The sequence below is a fragment of the Rhinopithecus bieti genome, unplaced genomic scaffold (genome assembly GCF_001698545.2).
Source record: "Rhinopithecus bieti isolate Rb0 unplaced genomic scaffold, ASM169854v2 scaffold_49936, whole genome shotgun sequence".
Lineage (NCBI taxonomy): Eukaryota > Metazoa > Chordata > Mammalia > Primates > Cercopithecidae > Rhinopithecus > Rhinopithecus bieti.
The window spans coordinates 53,623-68,426 of NW_016819733.1; the positions used below are offsets into that span (position 1 = coordinate 53,623).

Below are 14,804 nucleotides of genomic sequence, written 5' to 3' on the forward strand. Positions count from 1 at the left end.
CAAAAATAAAAAAGAAATATTTTGATAACTGTCTATGAATATAATTTGTTTCCTTTGTAATCCTATACATCTTATTTTACAGATTTAAAAACATTGCCTTGAGGTGGGGTAGGGGTTTCACCAGATGCCACAGCACAAAAGTTGTGGAGAACCTGTGCCCAGGAAACCATGAGGGGCAGGAAGGAACCTGGAGCAAGAGCAAGGGCGGGCTCCCGGAGAGATGAAAACTCGCGTGGGCCAGGATGGAACGCAGTGCAGGCGGGTGGCAGAGGACTCCTGAGAAGGGACTCAGGATATGCAGCACTTCGCCTCAACAAAAAAGGGCAGAAGCGGGAGGTGGCAGCTGTGTCCAAGTCACAGCAGGGTTGTAAAGAGAAGGGGTGGAAACAGCTATGGGCAGTTGGAGAGGGGGAGAGAAAGTCTGTGGTTGGATTTAGGCCACATTCCCCTAGGTGGGGGGCAGAGTGGAGGTGGGGAAGGAGCTGGAGGGCTGAGAAGGTTCCAGCCCTGGGAGGAGTAAAGGGGTCAGGGAACAGAAAGACTGGCAGGGTCCAGCCCCTCAGTGAGGGTGCAGTGGTACCAAGGCAGGGCTGGGAGAAGGACCATGGAGTGGGGAGCTCTGGATAACCAGAGATGGGGACTGAGTCCCCCCATTACTCACCCGTCATGGTGACCACAGACAGGGGGCCCACGCGTTGCCCATCATGTAGTCCATACATGTTCATCTTGTATTTTCTCTCAGGCTCCAGGTTGTAGATCGTGACCTCCCGCTGGTCTGCAGCCACCGGCACCGCCTGAGGCTGCCCATCCTTGTCTTTGTACTGGACCATGAAGGAGTCAAACTGGCCCTCAGGGACCGTCCAGGAGAGGCCCACGGAGTTGGGGGTCACGTCTGTCACTGTCAGCTCTCCTAGGCGTGGCTCCAGAGGGGGCTTGGTGGCTGGAGGGGTCTCTTCTTGTTGTGGGGCTGGGACAGAGATGGTAGGCGGCTGTTAGTAAAGAACCCCCCTTTTCTTATAGTAATGATGTCTAGTCATTTTTTATTTTTATTATTTTTTTGAGATGGAGTCTCACTGTCACCCAGAGCAGTGGGCGACCTCGGCTCACTGCAGCCTCTGCCTCCCCGGTTCAAGCGATCCTCCTGCCTCAACCTCCCAAGTAGCTAGGACTACAGGTGTGTGCCACCATGCCTGGTTAATTTTGTGCGTGTGTGTGTGTACTTTTAGTGGAGACAGGGTTTTGCCATGTTGGCCAGGCTGGTCTCAAACTCCTGACCTCAGGTGATCCACCTGCCTCATCCACCAAAGTGCTGGGATTACAGGTGTGAGCCACCACACCCAGTGATGTCTGTTGCATTTGTGGAAACTGCAAGATGGTTTTGATGTAAAAGTGCATTGATCTGAACATCTGTCTGGCCAACAATCCTTCACTAGGTCCCTGCCTGGTGTCTGAGGCTACACTTGTTGGGGGAGAAGAGTGTCAGCTGTCACTGACACCCTGGGAAAGTGCTGAAATTCCATCTATATGCCAGTGACTCCAGATTTATACCCTCTGTCCAGACCTCCCCTGAATCCCAGACTAGTGTTTGTGCAGTGTCTTCTTCCTTGGAGGCCTACTTGTGTGTCAAACTCAACAAGTGCAAAACTGAGCCTCCAAGCTTCCCGACACCTGCTCCAGCCACAGCCTCCCCACCTCAGTAAGATTACAACTTTTTTTTTTTTTTTTTTTTTTTTTGAGACAGAGTTTCGCTCTTGTTGCTCAGGCTGGAGTGCAATGGTGTGCTCGTAGGTCATCGCAACCTCCACCTCCCGGATTCAAGCGATTCTCCTGCCTCAGCCTCCCGAGTAGCTGGGATTACAGGCATATGCCACCATGTCCGGCTAGTTTTGTATTTTCAATAGAGATGGGGTTTCTCCATGTCAGTCAGGTTGGTCTCGAACTCCCGACCTCAGATGATCCGCCCGCCTCAGCCTCCCAAAGTGCTGAGATTACAGGCGTGAGCCTCCACACCCAGCCAAGATTACAACTTCATTCTTCCAGCTGCTCAGATCAAAACCCCCGGAGTCATCCCCGAATCCTCTCTTACACTCCACATCCGCCCTGTGGGTACATCCTGTTGTCACTACCTTCAGAATCTGACCCCTCCTTGCCACCTCCAAGCATCACCGTCTCCTCCTGGATTATCACAACGTTCTCCCAGGTCACCACCTTCTGCCCTCACCCCTCTTTGGTCTGTTGGGTCTGCAGCCAGAAGAATCCTGTTAACACATTAGCCAGAGCTGGTTCCCGCAGTGGCTTCTACCTCACTCAGGGTGAAATCCAAGTCCTGCAGTGGCCTCTAAGGTCCCGTATTCATCTCTTAGTTCATTCCCTATTGCCTGCCCTCCTCCAACTCCACCCCAAAACACACTGCATTCCTCACTGTCTGCAGACATCTGGGGCTGCTTTCCGCCTGCCAGTCTCTGCATTTGTTCTTCCTTCTGTCTGGGACACTCTTTCCCCAAATACCTAGGTGGCCGTTCTCTCATCTCCTTCAGGGTTTTCCTCAGACACTGCCCTCTCTGCGAGGCCCTTGTTGTCCCCCTACTAGGTTCTGCTTTTCTCCACCACTGATCACTGTCACATCTGGTGCCACTGACATATTTGTGCAATTTGTTACCTGTCCCCCTCCACTAGAATGTGACCCCTCAGGCAGGAGCTTTGCTTAATTCACTGCTGTGTCCCAGTGCCTGGCACAGAGTAGGCACTCCACAAATGTCTGTAAAATAGTGAGTGGTCTGCAGGTCTGGGCTCAGGACCTGCAGATCCCCACCACTCCCGCATGAGGAAGCACTCATTAGCCAGTGAACTAGAGGGTGGTCCCAAGAGGCAAAATGGCGAGAAGGTGACTGGATGGGTGGGGCTCCTAAGAACTTGCTTCTCTGGCTTCCTTGGGAGGACAAGACAAGGCTCCAGGCAAGTGACACCTGCTTAAAACAGGCTGGTGACCAGGCCTCAGGAAGACAGAAAAGAGTCAGGCAGGGGAGGGCCAGTGTGGAGGCAGCTGAGGTGGTGGGAGGGAGCAGAGTGACCACCATGTATTGAACATCTGCTATTTACAGGTACCAGGCTGGGCATTTTCTCTCATTTCATTTGCCTTCTAACCTTACTTGTTCCCGCAGCACCCATTCCCTGCTCCTTTTTGCCCTCTTTGCACTTCTTTCCATGAGGGAATGAAAATGTCCTTCACCATCAAGCTTTATTGCTGGTGGTTTGGATTAATTGGAAAGGTGCAATTATAACGATTCATGACTCTGGCAGTCCCCATGCTGCATGTGGGACAGTCCTTTTCCAATTTAGAAGTGTGTCTAATGAGCTCCACGCACCTCTCCCCCTGACAACTACATTGTGTATCTGCCAGGCACAGCCTCCAGCTTGGCGGACTCCAGCTGCTTCGTCCCTTTGCTGCTCTGAAAATGTGCATTGATGCCCATTTCTTTCCTAAAGGGCCTCATCTATTTTATCCAGGACGTGTAAAATACATGTTTCAAAATATCCAGCATTAGAACATGGGTATACAGGGACTCCCTCGCGGGAAGGTCTGAGCAAAAGACGAATGAGCTGAGAAGATGCCAGACATGTCACATCACCACCTCTAACTGTGACAACAAGCTGGGCGGCGCTTACTCCCCCCGAATATGAGGAAGCTGAGGTTCCAGGAGAGGAGGTAAGGTTTTCAAGATCACACAGCTGGCTGGGCCCGCTGCCTCACACCTGTAATCCCAGCACTTTGGGAGGCTGAGGTGGGTGGATCACCTGAGGTCAGAAGTTCGAGACCAGCCTGGCTAACACGGTGAAACCCTGTCTCTACTAAAAATACAAAAATTAGCCGGGTGTGGTGGCGCATGCCTGTAAGCCCAGCTACTTGGGGGGCTGAGGCAGGAGGACTGCTTGAATCTGGGAACCAGAGGTTGCAGTGAGCCGAGATCACACCACTGCACTCCAGCCTGGGTGATAAAGCAAGACTCTGTCTAAAAAAAAAAAAAATCACTCAGCTGAGAATAGAGGAAGACAGGAAGGAACTCAGTTTGTCAGATTCCCAAACTCCATTTATCTCTACTGCACCGCCTCAGTGCCTGGTGGAGCCAATCCTTACTCCAGGGACCAGGCACAGGGCCTCACAGAGCCCAGTGTGGGTCCCTGGGACAGAAGGGCAGAGGGAGGGTCACTCCAGGAGCAGCCTTGGCAGCATGTCTGGGTCTGGCACCAGCCTCCACCCTACAACCTCAGGCCCCAAGGAGAGTCACTCAGGGTGGTTTTGTTCTCTCCCTCTTCTCAGGGCTGACTGAGGCAAAGAAAATAAATTGAGGGTGGAAGGTTCTGGAAATGAAATCAACCAAGTCATGATGAGGCTGAGCTTGGTGGAATTATAGAAACCATGATCTGGAAAACTATCTATTTCTCTACTTTTAATTTTTTAATCTTTCCCCTTACAGTAAAAGTTATTTTTGAGAAAGGTGTGTCTTTGTTTCTGTGAGCAAAGGGAAAAAAAGAGATTCCCCTCACTGTGACCAAACCGGGCAGGTCAGCCCGAGGGTCCCAGAGGCACTGCTGCCCACTCAGCCTCTTGGGCTCTGGCCCTGGAGAGGAGGTGCCCAGACTGGGCCTGTGTGGCGATGGATGTGGCCCTGTAACCAGGCCTGAGAGAGAGGGTGGAAGGGATGTTCTTCTTTGCTGTAAAGTCACTCACTGGATGAGTAGTAAAGAAAGACTTGTGGCCGGGTGCGGTGGCTCACGCCTATAATCCCAACACTTTGGGAGGCCAAGGCAGGTGGATCACTTGAGGTCAGGAGTTTGAGACCAGCCTGGCTGACATGGTAAAACGCCATCTCTATTAAAAATACAAAAATTAACCAGGCATGGTGGTGCGTGCCTGTAATCCCAGCTACTCGGGAGGCTGAGGCAGGAGAATCACTTGAACCTGGGAGGCAGAGGTTGCAGTGAGCCAAGATTGCATCACTGCATTCCAACCTGGGCAACAGAGCAAGACTCAGTCTCAAAAAAAAAAAAAAAAAAAAAAGAAAGAAAGAAAGAAACAAGAAAGAGAAAGCTTTGTGGTCAGGTGTGGTGGCTCACCCCTGTAATACCAGAACTTTGGGAGGCCGAGGTGGGTGGATCACTTGAGGATCTGGAGTTTAAGACCAGTCTGGTCAACATGGTGAACCCCGTCTCTACTAAAAATATAAAAAAGTAACCAGGTGTGGTGGCACACATCTGCAGTCCCAGCTACTTGGGAGGCCGAGGCAGGAGAATCACTTGAACCTGGGATGCAGAGGTTGCAGTGGGCTGAGATCATGCCACTGCATTCCAGGCTGGGCAACAGAGTGAGACACTGTCTCAAAAAAAAAAAAAAAAAAAAACCAAAACCAAAAACAAAAAACGGAAAAGACTAGAAAGAAGAGAAAGCTTGCTTCAAGCTGTACTGATGAAGAGGCCAGTGTCTCATGCACATTCTCCCATCTAAGTACTAACCAGACCTGACCCTGCTTAGCTTCTGAGATCAGAGAAGATGATGGGGCATCTTCAGGGTGGTATGGCCTTAGAGTCATGTGCATTCTGATCAAGTAACTGAACCAGCCAAAGGGCACAAAGCAGACCCCAGAGTAAGAATATTTATAACAATTCTCACAGCAGACACTGGCAGCATATTTACTTTTGCCAGGCCCATTCTTGATGCTTTACATCTGTTAACTCACTTAACCCTCACAATAGCTCTGTGAAGTAGATGTCCCCATTTTACGGACAAGGAAACAGGGGCGCAGAAAATTTAAAACTTGCTCAGGGCCATGAAAGCTGGTGGTAACTCAGTCCCCAGTGATATACTCTTTCCAGGTCTTCCCCTGGCAGGTGGCCTCAAGGTTCCACTGGAGCAAGGAGAGCAACTGGCTATAGGGAAGCTGGGAGCCAGCAGTGGGAGGGAACCAAAGCAGGCCCCTGCCCTTCACTCACCTGTCACGCCCATGGCGGATACCGGGCCCACGCGCTGTCCCTCGTGGAGGCCGTACAGGTGCATCTTGTACTTGTGCCCGGGCTCCAGGCCCCCCACGGTGACCTCACTCTCCTCGCCCCCAACACGCACCGCCTGGGGCCGCCCATTCCTGTCCTTGTACTGCACAGTGAAGGAGTCGAAGCGGCCCTGGGGGACGGTCCAGGAGAGGCTCAGCGAGTCAGGGGAGGATCCTGTCACTGTCAGCTCCCCCAGGAGCGGCTCCTCAGAGGACTCTGGGGCCTCCGTGCCGAGTTCTGTGGGGCTGGGGGTCTCGTCCACATCCTCCTGAGGAGCTGAGAGAAGAGGCAGAGGCATGAAGGGCTGCTGGCTTTGCTGCTGCCCACAGAGGACAGCCATGGACGCGCCCTTACGCTGTGGGCTCAGGGGCTCTGTAGCCTTTGTATTCACCATTGGGTCACTCACAGATGGAAAGGGCTGAGACAGCCCTTGCCCCACCCTGCTCTAGGGGTTCTGTGGGGGTGAGGGGGTCTCCCTTTGTGTCTGAGAAAGGAGCTGAGATGGGAAGAGAGGAAGCCGCTGAGGATTCTTCCAAACCATGTTCACTGACAGTGCTGACCTCAGACAGTGAGGAGGGCAGTGAGGCCTCTTCCTACCTGCACCCTCCCCAGGGCACTGTGGCTGCCCCACCCCTCATATGAGGATCTGACCATGGAATGTGCTCCTGCTGTGGCCTCCCCAGGCAGCCCTGCCCCTCCCTCCCCTTTAACCTCAAGGAATGAATTGCTAAGGCAGGGCTCCAGGCACGAGTGGGAGAAAAATTCTGGGTGAGTGGGATCCAGGGAGGGCCGTGCCCTTCCCCGGCTGGCTCTGGAATCACAGCCTTGTGGGCACCTACCCGCCCCCTGCAGTTAGGTCTCTGCTGAGGCTCCATGGCGTGGGGAGACTGTGGCACAAGGGAAGCCAGCCCTTCTGTGACCCGCTACATGGGGGACTACTTTGGGATAGCAGATTGAGGAAAGAATTGGCAAGAATGACAGCCCAGAGGAAGGGAGGGAGGTGGGGAGGAAAAAAGATTACTGGGAAGTGAGAGAGTCAGGGAGAAATTGCAGCTCGCTCTGAAAATGCTTTGCTGCTCCAACCACTATTCTAAGTGTGTGAGGGTGGTTTATTTTTGTTTTTGTTTTTTGAGATGAAGTCGCTCTGTTACCCAGGCTGGAGTGCAGTGGTGCGATCTCGGCTCACTGAGAGCTCCGCCTCCCGCGTTCACGCCATTCTCCTGACTCATCCTCCTGAGTAGCTGGGACTACAGGTGCCCGCCACCATGCTTGGCTAATTTTTTATATTTTTAGTGGAGACAGGGTTTCACCATGTTAGCCAGGATGGTCTCGATCTCCTGATCTTGTGATCCACCCGCCTCAGCCTCCCAAAGTACTGGGATTATAGGCATGAGCCACCGTGCCCCATGTCTAGCCTAAGTGTTATATGTATATTAACTCATGTCATTCCAACAGCTCTGTGCAGTAGTAACCATTATCCCCACCTGACAGGAGGGAAAGCTGAGGCACAGAGAGGTTAAGCAATTTGCACAAGGTCCTCCAGGAAGCAAGTTGCAAGGCTGGTAGGGAGACTCAGGCAGTTGGCTCTGGAGTCTTTGCTCCTAACCACTATCCACACTATCTCTTATCAAATAATTCACAGGCTAGGGGAATGGCACCAGACAGGGAAAGACTGGAGACATGGAGGAACAGGCTGGGATGCTGGGCTGAATGCAATCCCTTTGCCCTGTTCCAAGCGGGTTGGGAGTCAAGGAGTCGGGAGCTGGGAGAAGTCCTCTTCATGCTGAGAAAGGCTAGAGAAATGTGGTGCTCTTGTCACTTGGATCTGCCACCTCTGAATACAGCAGAAATGGCAGGAAGGTGTGGGCAGCAGGTGACAGAAGCCCAGAAGTGACCATGGCCCAAACCAGACCATGAAGGAGCCCAGTAAAAACTGAGGGGTGAGAACACAGTGACCGAATGGTGAGGACATCTGTGGGGAGGACAGCTCCAGGTGGAAGGATGAGTCCAGGTGCTTGGAATGGGGGAAAATAGGACCTGCCCTTGGAGATGAAGAAGTGAGGCTGAGAAAGAGATGAGGAGCTGGAGGCTGGATAACGGGGACCTCGCATGCAGAGGATAGGAGAGCAGTGGGGGAGGAAGTGGGTGGAGGCTTTGGCAAAATGAGCTGAGAAGGCGAAGGTGGAGGGAGGCTGGAAGGAGCCCCAGCCAAGTCCTGCTCACAGGATGGGGCTAGCAGGGGAGGGAGGCCTGGCAGCCATGACTCACCAGTCTTGGCCACCACAGACTCGGGCCCCACACGCTGCCTGCCACGAAGCCCGTAGAGGTTCATCTTATACTTCCGGTCAGGATCCAGGCCGGGGACAGTAACCTCATTCTCATCCCCCGCAACAGGCACTGCCTGAGGCTGCCCCTGTGCATCCTTGTACTGGACCATGAACGAGTCGAAGGGGCCCTGGGCCACCGTCCATGAGAGGCGCAAAGAATCTGGGGTCACACCGGTCACTGTCAGTTCCCCCAGGAGGGGCTGCTCCAGGGACTCGGGGCGGGGGGGCTCCTCTTTCCTCTCTGGAGCTGTAAACAAGCAGATCCAGCCAGGTGCTGAACTGGCAGCCTGGGAGACTGGGGCTTGGGGTTTGGACGGGCTGTCACACCTACGGCGGGTGGGAGGTCACTAGTCCATTAATTTGAGAGCTAAACTTCTGGGAAGCCTGACACAGCCAGGGTATGACACACCTTCTGGGCCTCGGGGAGCTGCTGCTTGGGATGGAAGGGGCCCAGCAGTGCGGGGGAGTCTGGCTGCCCCTCAGCTCAGGAGTGGGGCCAGGAAGCTGGAGTCAGCTGTCTTCCTGGGGGATCCCAGCTGGTTTCAGGCTGAAGGCGAGTGTGCAGAGGGCTGAGAAGGGGTCACATGGGGGCTGAGGTGGTTGCTACTCACCAGTGGTGCCATCAGCCGTGAGGGGGCCATACCGCTTCTTGTTTGCGATTCCAAACAGAGTGAATCTGTACTTGTGGTCAGGGTCCAGTGAGGAGACAACCAATGAACGCTCAGGCCCTTCCACAGGTACCACCTGGGGCCGTCCATCCCTGTCCCTGTACTGGACCATGAAGGTGTCGAACTGGCCCTCAGGGACAGTCCAGGAGAGGTGCAGTGAATCTGGGGTAGGGTCTGTCACCCACAGGTTTCCCAGACGGGGTGGAGTCCCTGGACTCTGAGGCACTAGGAAGAGCGGGTAGAGAGAAGGGAGGGACTTAGGTCCAAGGAGAACGAGGAAGCCAAATGCCACATGGGAATGCTGTGTGAGGCTGTGCAGGTTGTTCACTGTACAAAAGTACATTTGCTGAGGGAGTACAAAGGGACTGAAATCCAGCCAGCACTCTGCTTGCCAAGCTGTGTGCCCTGGTGAGGAGTGGTGTCCACTTAAAGGAATGGGTGCCTTCTTCCAAACAGCATGGAAGCACTGCGTGGACTAGTGTGGCTCAGCCTCCAACCACAAACTGGAGCAGCAGGGAGCTTCAGAAAGAGGGGAGCCCAGCCAGGCCCTTTCACATCTCCATAGCCAGGGAAATCTTCCCAGTACAACCTCCACTGCTTCCAAGCCTAACTACTAGCTGGCTTCTTCTCCGAGAGAGGAGAGCACAATCCTTGAAGTGTTTTAATGTGGGACAGCCTCCCTCATCTATGCTGCAGGCCTCTCCTCCTCCTTCGGAACTTTGACCCACGGATGGACTCCCTCACCTGCAGCACTGACCCTCCACTCCCCAGCAGCTGTGCCATCAGCATTTCAACAAGCTACTGTCACACCCCTCCCCATCCCCATTCTGTGTGCATCTCTCTCCGCCTCCATCTTCCCTCTTTGCTCTCGTTCCCAGCCCAGATTCCAGAAAGTGATGTCTACACTGATTGTAGCCACGTCCTCACCTCCACCACCCTCACGATCCAGCTTCACCCCTCCACCAGGCAGTAGCTCTCATGGAGGCCAGTGGTGGCCTTGCCATTGCTAAATCCTGTGGACACTCCGTAGCCCTTGATTCACTGTTCTGGAATCTGACAAGTCCAACCACGCCCTCCTTCCTGGAGTCCAGGACAGCACCCTCCCTGGTTCTGCGCCTCCCTGCAAGTCACTCCTCAAGCTACCCTGTGGGCCCTTCCTCCTCCGCCTCCGCTGTGAGTGTAGGCGGCCCCGGGGTTCCAGGGGCCCTGTCTCTTCCCCAAGCCCACACTGCTACTCTGGCGCCTCAGTTCTCCTGACCTATAAAGTAGGTATGCCTCCCAGGTGTGCTTTATGGAGTGCGATGATCCTCTTTGAACATCTTGATCACAACCGACTCTCAATAAATGCACAAAAGGTATTTATTTAAGTGTCCCTTAGATGTTGATCTAAGTTTATCTAAGGCATTATTCCCCACCTCTGCTGCTCCCTGCCGCAGGGAATGGGACTGTCTCACCCAGAACCCTGGGGACTGCCTGGTATACCTTGCTTTCCGCCTCCCACATCCAGCCCCACTGCCACCATCCCAACTGACCTATCATCTCTCTTTTTTTTTTTTTTTTTTTTGTTGAGACAGGGTATTGCTCTGTGCAGAGTGTGGATAGCACCCAGGCTGGAGTACAGTAGCACAATCATGGCTCACTGCAGCCTCGGTCTCCTGGGCTCAAGCGATCCTCCCACCTCAGTCTCTCAAGGAGCTGGGACTACAGGCACGCACCACCACACCTGGCTAATATCTTTTGTTGTAGTAGAGATGGGGGTTCTCACTATGTTGCCAGGTTGGTCTCAAACTCCTAGCCTCAAGCGATCCTCCCGCCTTGGCCTCCCAAGGTGCTGGGATTATAGGCAGGATCAACCCTACCAGGCCTTACCAGCTCTTAACTCACTTCTCCAGCTAGTCTCAGCAGCCACCGTGCTATTTGCAAGATAAATATCTAGTCACGTCACTCTCCCACTTTACCCTCACAGGCCCTCTAGGGGCCTTCAAATGAGGCCCAAGCCCCTCAGTACAGCACAGGAAGCCCTGAGACCAGGCCCTTTGGCACCCCCACATGCCCTGTTCTCCAGCCAGAGGAAACTGTGACAGTGATTCTCTTACTGGCCATGCTCTCCCCACCTCAATCATCGTGACTCCCTCAGGCTGCACTGAGCTTCTCAAACTCTGTGCCTGCCCCACCGCTACTTTCCCTTCAGAATTCAGCTTATGTACCACTGCCTCCAGGAAGCCTTCCTGGAGCTCCCTCCCAAAGCAGGCTCCCAAAGCATTGAGAAAACCTCCTTCAGGGCACTACAGAGGGCAGGGTGTTGCTGCTGTCACTCACAGATCTTGGCTTCAGTCACCAGGGGACCATGCCTCTTCTTGCCAACGAACCCATACAGGACAAATTTGTACTTGCGGCCAGGATCCAGGGAGGTGATGACGGCTGAGCGCTGGGGCCCCTCCACGGGCACCACCTGGGGTTGCCCGTCCCTGTCTTTGTACTGGATCACGAAGGAGTCAAACTCGCCCTCGGGGACTGTCCAGCGCAAAAGCAAGGAGTCAGAGGTCCTGTCTGTCACCGTCAGCTCACCCAGGCGTGGTGGGCCTGAGGACTTCCCAGGCTTCTCTTCATCCCTGTCTGGAGTTTGGGAGGCAAAAGCAAAGCATAGTGGACTCAACTGTTCTCTTTTCTGTGTCTCCTTCCCTCTCCCCTGCCCACCTCACTCCATCCTTGATAGCTCCCTCCCTGGAAGACTCTATCTCCCCACCCCTCAGTGACCAGCTCTCCTGGAAGAGAGGCATTTCCCTCTTAATCTCTGCTCCTTCCCTTGTGACAGTTTATCCATTCCTCACAGGGTCTTGGTCCCTCTGCACCCCAGGATCTTTGGGGGGTTTCAGGTCCCCCCTGGGTTCTGTATGAGAGTTCCAAGCCTCCCCACTGCAGCTTCAGAGCAGTCTGAAGGCTCCTCTGCCCACCTGAGGAGGAGCTGAAACCACCTGGTGCTTTCTTTCTTACCACCCTCTCTGAGCTTGACCTGGAGCTAGGGGATGAGTCAGTCACCCTGGTCCCACAGAGAGGAACAAAGAGGGGGTGTGAAAGCCAGGTACTCCAGGACCTGTCTTTCGCTGGTCCTGCAAACCTCATCCATGTCTGAAGTCCTGATGGCTGTGGAGCCCCCTGCCCCAAGGAGCCTTCACCCCCAGCAGAAACTGGCTGATGGGGCCACGGACTGCTGTCCACTCAAACCAGGCTCTCAGGGATGAGGTGCTGGGAGCTAAGAGTCAGTGTCCAGAGGCCTTATCATGCCCACCCTGAAAGATCTACAGGGCAGGGAAGGGCAGAGGAGCAACCGGAGAGTAGGGGCAGGGGAAAGGGCAAGGAAAGCTGCAGATGGAGGGCCAGGGACCTTCGGCCTCTCTCCTGGAATCTCTGTCCCACTCTTGGCCGTTTTACCTCTGCCTCTTTCCCCTCTCCCCACCTATCCTCATCATTGTTCTGAGATCCTCCTCGATCCATCTTCCTGCTGAACCTGCAATTCCTTTTCTCTCCTTTTCTCCTCTATCTAGCCCCAAACACCAGCCCTGCCTTTCACTGGCCCCTCAATATCCACCCTACCTCTGAAGTCCCAACAGCCCCAGTTCCTCCCCCAATCTCAGGATATTGATCTGAGCAGAGTCAAATATGTACCCATAATGCCTTGGTAGATGACGGGGTCAGAGGGCTTGCCCCCAGGAGGGACCCCACGAAGTGACAGCTCGTACGGGGCCCCAGGAGGGGGTGGAGGCACCAGAGCCTGGCGGACGTCCCCTGGCAGCACTTCCTCATGTGTCCCCGGCCCCTCGGGCACCCGCAGGCGCAGCTGGAAGTGGGCAAAGGTGTCGGGCTGGGCGGTCCAGACCACACGGAGGCGCCCTGTCTCATCTCTGCCCAGGACCCTCAACTCTCCCAGCTCCTGGGGGCGCTGCTGCAGGAGAGGAGCCTGGGCCCCTTGGGTCGTCGAGGGGCCTGAGGGAGGAGGTTCATCGGTAGTCCCCAAGAGGCCCGAGGGTGAGGACCCTGGGAAGGGGCAGGGTGAGAAAAAGAGGAGAGTCCAGTATGAGAATGAGAAAGGGATCCCCAGTCCCCAGGTTCTGCCCTCCAGCCTTTAAGAGCCTTGGGGCCCTACCCTCTTCTACTTCTGGTTCCATCACCTGGGCCACTCCCTCCTCCCAAAGGTCAGCCAGTCCTCCAAACACCCCCATCTACCACATTCCTGAGCAGATGGGCCTGCGCTTCAGGCAGGTGATAAATAAAATAAAGCCTGCTATCCCTCACCCCACAAGGCTTCCATGACCTCCAGCCCCCGGAGACTTCCATGTCCCTCCCCACATACATCCCCCCCACTGGGTGGTGGTCAGGTGGCTTCCATTAGTGCTGCAGTGAGAAGCCTGGAAGAAAGACAGTGGTGTTAGAGAGGGAGGATGCAAGAGGAGAGTGGGCAGTGGGAAGAGAAAGAGGGCGTGGGGGTGGACATCCAGGTCAGGTGGCATCTGGGCCCTATAGGGGAAGAAGAGGTCCACCACCCGCCCCACAGCAGCCACAGGGTGCCCTTTCCCCAAGCCCAGACATCGTTCCTGTGGGAGAGATCAGCATAAAGTGAGCCAGAGAGTCTGAAAAGCCAGATCAAAAAGCAGTGGTTTCACCTCCCCGACATACAGTTGCTGCCTGATGGCACCCAGGCCACCCCCACGCAGTTCTGATGTTTCCCTTCAAGGTCAAGGCCCAGTTGTGGAAAACAGTAACCACTGACCACAGTCTTGAGCCACTCTCACCACAGTGAGTCAGAAGGGGAATCACTGTTTTCAATTCCCAGCCCACTCAAACTGCTCCAGTGAATCTTTGCAGGCACCCCAACCACATCCCCCTCTATGGCCTAAAATAGCAATTCTGGAAGTGTCCCGGAAACCCCAAAGAAGGGGCTGCCTTGACCTTAGGCATCCACAGGATGGATGCCAGGACCCTGGGGGTGGGGACGTCTTCTAGGGACACTGGACTTGTGCTTTGTCCTGGGGCCCCCTGGAGCCTCGGCCAGGTAGGGCCTGAAGGTAGAAGGGTGCCAGTGGCAGCAGAAGGAACTCATGAATGCAGGCTCCAACGGCAGGTGAGGCTGGACAAGGCATGGGTGTCCCGTGGCCCCAGCCCACGCTACCTGTGGTGGTGATGAAGGCGTAGGACTTGGAGGTCTGCCCCGCCCGCACCCCGTGGACCTCCACGTGGTAGGTGGTGCCGGGCCTGAGGTCGGGCAGGCTGACGGTGCGCGTGGTGCCCGGCACGGTCAGCTCACCGCCGGGGCCCTCTGCAGGCGGTTGAGGCCGCCAGCGCAGCACCACGCGCTCGAACTGGCCGCGGAGCCCGTCGAGAGACACGAGAAGCGCGCCATCGGCGGAACTGCCCAGCACCTCTGGCTTGGGGTGGCGGGGCGCAGCCACCCGGTCGACGCCTTCAGGCGAGAGGCCGTAGATTCCCTGGTTGGAGTCCCGTTTCCTGGTGCCGGGGTCAGGGCTGGCGGTGGGGCGGGGGTGGCGGGTCAGGGGTGCGGGGGAGCCGGCGGGGGCGGCGGCCAACAGACGCCGCTGCAAGTATTCATGGATGTGGCGCGCCACCGACGTGTAAGTCTGGTTGGCCCGCAGTGGGTAGCCGTGAACCCGCAGGTGGCGCTCCAGGTCCTGCACCGTGCCGCGGAAACGGCTCAGCTCGGCCGTCAGGTTGCCCCAAGGCCGCCGTGGGGGCTGGGACAGGCTTGACC

The 14,804-nt window shown here is 55.3% G+C and overlaps 1 protein-coding gene across 1 annotated transcript in view; it reads right to left on the reverse strand.

Annotated features, from left to right (window-relative positions):
- Window positions 1-14,804, reverse strand: part of TNXB (tenascin XB) — a 54,786-nt gene that overhangs the window by 31,507 nt on the left and 8,475 nt on the right. The window contains 6 exon segments of the mRNA XM_017859183.1: window positions 662-967; window positions 5,989-6,321; window positions 8,314-8,619; window positions 8,984-9,265; window positions 11,360-11,656; window positions 12,707-13,075. Of these exon segments, the coding sequence (XP_017714672.1) occupies window positions 662-967; window positions 5,989-6,321; window positions 8,314-8,619; window positions 8,984-9,265; window positions 11,360-11,656; window positions 12,707-13,075 (1,893 nt within the window).